Source organism: Lolium perenne, chromosome 6, assembly GCF_019359855.2.
Source record: "Lolium perenne isolate Kyuss_39 chromosome 6, Kyuss_2.0, whole genome shotgun sequence".
In the NCBI taxonomy this organism is placed as follows: domain Eukaryota; kingdom Viridiplantae; phylum Streptophyta; class Magnoliopsida; order Poales; family Poaceae; genus Lolium; species Lolium perenne.
Genome location: NC_067249.2, coordinates 89,843,004 through 89,847,994, shown reverse-complemented (window position 1 = coordinate 89,847,994; position 4,991 = coordinate 89,843,004). Strand labels below are relative to the sequence as shown.

Sequence of the window (4,991 nt, the reverse complement as noted above, 5' to 3'; positions counted from 1 at the left end):
CGCCAGGACCAGGTCGCTATGGGCGGACGCCAGGAAATCAAGTCATCCAAACCGCCGCTCAGGATCCCATCCTACATCGCCGACCCCAGTACCCCGATCCAACCAGGCGAAGAGATGGCAGTGACCTGACTCCACCGCAGCCGCCGGTCGGCACGGTGTGGTACCCTTCTACAAGAGTGCAGCCAAGGCGGCCCTCCGTCGGCGAGCAGGGCGTCGAACGAGGTGAGAAGTAAGCTGTAGCCTGCAAGGGATGGCCGGGAACTACGCCGAATGGATGGATACAACCTAGATGGGAGGAAAGCGTGCTGCAATTGACTAATTGGCCGACACGTCAGGCATAAAGAGCTCGCCAGAGTAGCTAAATAAGTTAAAAGCCCTTTACTAAAAGTCATTTTATTTAAGCCAAAGTAGCGTAAAAGGTTTGGGGATATTTCGTTTGGCAGAGGCTGCCTTCGACCTTGCTCACACGACGGAGTAATTTGGCCAAACAGTGGCGGATGAGCCGAAGACGAAGAAACTATGGTGAAGGTGGCTATGGTCTCACGGGAAGAACAATGGAGAGGAAGATAGAGATTGAGTGAAGAATAGAGCCCCTGCCTTGCACCTTTTCCCAATTTTAGATGAAATTAAATTATCCACAGATTGATTTGACCGCACCAGCTGCCACAGATACAGTGAGGAGAGCAGAAGCTAGACAGATGCGGAAAGAATGCGAGCAGCCAAGCACTCGGTGGTTCTGTGCTCAAATTGCAGTTTCTCTTCACATGAGCATGTGTGCGCAGGGACCGAAGCTGAAGTCTTGGCAAACTATTCACGCTTACACTGGTCGGATGCAGTAAACATTCCACTAAAATTCTGATCTGACAATTTTTGTTGTTGAAGTTACAATCAATTTTTTTCAACAGCTGCAAATGATGTAAGGGCAAATTCTGCCTTTTCAGAAATACAAAAGGACAGAGAAGACAGATACTTGGGAATTTTTAGACCTCTATTGCGATCGTGGAGGTAAGACTTAGTTCCTAATACTTTGTGTATTTATCTTTCCATGTTTGATCTTTCACTTCAATAATAATCCTGAAAAATATTTTTCCTACAAGAATTGTGGAAAAATTATTCTTTATTGACAAATATTCTCCGTGTGCAATCAGTGAATACTATACATCATCTTGGACTTAATTTTATTATGGTGATAATGCAAACAATGTAGATGCACAAATTTGTTTCTTTTTATGTGCTTAATATAAAAAGGATGAATTTTTATTATGATATAGCAACAAGATAGATACGACAAGATGGTCCTCCTATTTAATATTAGGTATAGACTTTTCTCTGGATTGTTGTGTAGTGGGGCATCTAATGGAATTGAAATTTGGTTGAAAATAACATACTTCTCAAAAAATGGTACATCCAAAACCGAGCTATACTTAAAACCTGGCATGCTCAATTTATTTTAATCCTGTTGCAACGCACGGGCACTTTTGCTAATATTCTAGAAAAATGACAACAAACATATATCCTATATGTACAGCGCTTAAAAATCGCAGCTTTAAATTCGACCTACACTTAGAGAACAAAGAAAAGACAAATCTTAGGTGTCAATAGTGTGAAATCATGTTCACCTAAAGCTGATACTATTCACAGTAGGGTTTATAATTTTTATTTCTCTGTTTGTAGATGAACTTTTAGGCTGAATATTTTTTGGAGTTGTAGATACAACCTGTAGGTATGTTGTATACAAGTTTCAGATTTTTTGCAATTTGTACAAATAAATTTTGCTAGTGGATCCTACGATCTCATGTAATGGAGTGATCCTATACAAGTCTTTCCCAAATTAACAAATAGAGACCGGGCCCCATTTTGCAAAAACAATTATGCAAACTCTTTATTAGGGCTTAGTAAAAGATCCATGCAATGACTATGCAATGACTGAGTTGACATCTTGAGCTCACGTCGTGAACAGACTCACGCTGCGTGGCCATTTATTTCTGAAGAGTAGAATACATAATAACTGAAGGAAATATAGCAAGCAGCAGAAAATATAACACGATAACATGATCTTTGTCGAGTAGTACCTACGTTCGTAGATATAAGATATTTTGGTAGGTGACTTTAGCCTACCAAAATGTCTTATAATTTGGAACATGGATACTACTACTTAGTGTACTCCATGGCCCAGAAGTCGGCGAAGATGTAGGTGGCCGTGACGCTGGTAAAGCCGGCGCCCTTGGCGAGCTTCTCCAGGTCCCTGTGGTACCTCTCCTTGCCGCCCGGGCTGTACACAAGCAGGCTCAAATCGACGGCGATCAACGCCTGCGCACCGTTGGTGGCGTCCGGATTCACCGGCAAGATGCACTCGACGTTGATGACTTTGCCATGGGCGGGCAGCGCGTCGTAGCAGTTCTTGAGCAGGGTGGCGCACTCGTCGTCGCTGAAGCAGTTGAGGATCCACTTCATGAGGATGGCGTCGCCGGAGGGCATCTTCTTGAACATGTCACCGCTGACGTGCTCCACGCCGGGGTAAGGCGGGGCGTCGGCGATGACGTGGGGAAGGTCGAAGTTGATCCCCTTGATGCTCGGGTACTTGGAGGTGATGGCGTGGATGACGGCGCCCACGCCGCCTGCCACATCAACCAGGGTGCCGATGCCGTCGAAGCCCTTGTACAGCTCGAGGAGCTTCTTGGTGAGGATGACCGAGTGGTGCTCCATGGCCTCGTTGAAGAGTCGGTTGAAGCGCGCGTCCTGGCCTGCGTACTCGAACCACGACGTCCCGAACGCCCTGTGGAACGCGCTGCCGCCCTCCAGGATCGCGTCCTTCATGTGGCACCACGCCTCCATGAAGACGCGGTCCTGGGTGAGGAGAGCGAACGGGGCCATGGAGGCGCCGTCCTCGTTGGGGGCGAGCCACCGGCACACCGGCGTGGCGCCGTAGCGGCGCGAGAGGCTGCCGTCCTTGCCCTCCTCCACCTCACACGTCACCACCTTGTACGAGGCGAGCACACGCAGCATGCGATCTATCATGGACGCCGCGTCCGGGTGCTTGGCCTTGGACGGCAGCTTCTTGACAGCCTCTTCGGGAGTCAGCAACTTCCCGCCGGCGCCCACAAGAGTCTCCAGAAGGCCCAGCTCGATGGATGTCCTAATCGCCATCGGCAGCACAGCCGAGTTGGCCAGCTGCAGAGCGAACATGCACGCCTCTTCGTCGGCCATGTCGCTGATGCTACCTGTTGCTGCTTGCTAGGATGGGTCTGATTGATGCTACCAGTTGCTGCTTGCTGCTGGGTAAGCACGTTTCTTGAGTTGCCGGGGGGCTACGATATATATAGAGTCGTCACGGTATACATCTATATCTATATCTATATCTATACCTAATAATAAAGGGAGGATTGTTTCCTTGGTCCAACATTTTTGTTTACGATTTTACCCTTAGATATACAGCATGCGGTAGAAAATATTACACCTTATGCCACCCCGTAAGTCAAAACTGTTCGATCCTCCTCGATCGCTCTGGGTTCGCTCGCTTTGTTTTTCAGCATGGTTCGTCCGCCCTTTCCATATGGGCCGCTTTGTTTATCTTTACCGGTACAAATATACTACGGAATAGAGAGAACGCTTGAAATAGTCCCACCTCGCTGTCATAAAACGACTCCCACCAGTTTATATGCCTGAGTATTTTGGGTTAAAACGAGCCAACTTGAAAGAACAGCAAGCAGCACCAAATATGGGGGTTAAATGAAGAATCAAACGCTGGTTGAATAATATATGCTGAGTCGCTGCATGGAAGAGTTGAGAGAATATACGAGGAAGGAAGGAATCCAGATGAATTTGGGAAAAAGAGGGCTAGAGGTGGAATAAAATGGATGGGTCAGACCAGACGCACGGAGATCCCTGCGGCCTGCACGAGCGGGGGTGGCGAGCCGGAACGATGGCCGGAAGGTGTGACCTGACCGGCTGTGAGGCCTGGGCTGGAAGGCGGCACGCCTGTGCGTGAGAGGGAGAGCAAGGGTGCAGAACCCCTTAGAGGGAGAGGGAGAGGACAAAAGAGGCGGCGTGAAGAACTGGAGCCGGGGGCTGCGCTCGCGGTGAAGGTAGACTGCGGCGGCGGCTCGTGTGGGGATGGAAGTCGACCGAGCGGTGGAGGATTAGGTAGCAACAATATGTGTTGGTGTCCTTCCGCTGGGGACTTGCTGGGCCAAAAAAGGTGGGTCTCTCTTTTTATTTTTTCATGAAATATTTTTAAATACTACAAGCCAATTTGTAAACAAAAAGGTACAAGTTAATTTATACCGATTGGATGTTATGGGAACAAAACTGGTACCATATCTCGTGCCCAAATACAGAGCATGAAACTTATTTATCTACAACTTCAGAACTTTAGAAAATCACAAGCCTGATTTTTTTCTCATTGCTCAAAGGACGGAAGGTCATACATGAGCAATAACTAGAAAATTATGCACTTGCATAAAATCTACCACCGTGAGTATATTTATTTTGCACGTGCTCTAGGGTAATTTGCAGCATAAATTTACGGGCACAATTAAAGGCCACATACTATTTGGATTTGGTATACATTTTAAATTGATATTACTTGATTTTCTCTAATACACGGTAAAAAAAGGTCAATCAAAAGATCCATGCTACTTGGATATGATCGACGCACGTAAACCTATGAAAAACAGGATCATTTGATTTAATGTGACACCGTAGCAACGCACGGGTTTTGTGCTAGTCTGGAATAAAATAACTGATTTGTTTATGTGCGAGCGTGTTTCTCGCCTCCTGGTGTGGTGTAGCTAGTTGCTAGCCTGAGCAAGACATGGGCTTGTTAGGTGCATTTCTCTGCTAGTTGTTGGGCCTTTTATGGTGGGCTATTACATTTAGAATCAGATATGTATATTGTTACATTTTTTCTAATGCAGTTATAAAAATTTGCAATGTGACTGTTTTTTTTTCTCAGTCATGGGCTACAGGTATTTCGTCGTGGGGGGTTGTTG

At 46.7% G+C, this 4,991-nt stretch overlaps 1 protein-coding gene across 1 annotated transcript; it reads right to left on the bottom strand.

Moving 5' to 3' along the window:
• Positions 1 to 1,855: 1,855 nt before the first annotated feature.
• Positions 1,856 to 3,302, bottom strand: LOC127320974 (tricetin 3',4',5'-O-trimethyltransferase). Its single transcript, XM_051350039.2, has one exon. It carries the CDS (start codon positions 3,205 to 3,207, stop codon positions 2,152 to 2,154), a length of 1,056 nt encoding a protein of 351 aa, XP_051205999.1. The 5' UTR covers positions 3,208 to 3,302; the 3' UTR covers positions 1,856 to 2,151.
• Between the last annotated feature and the right edge of the window lie 1,689 nt (positions 3,303 to 4,991).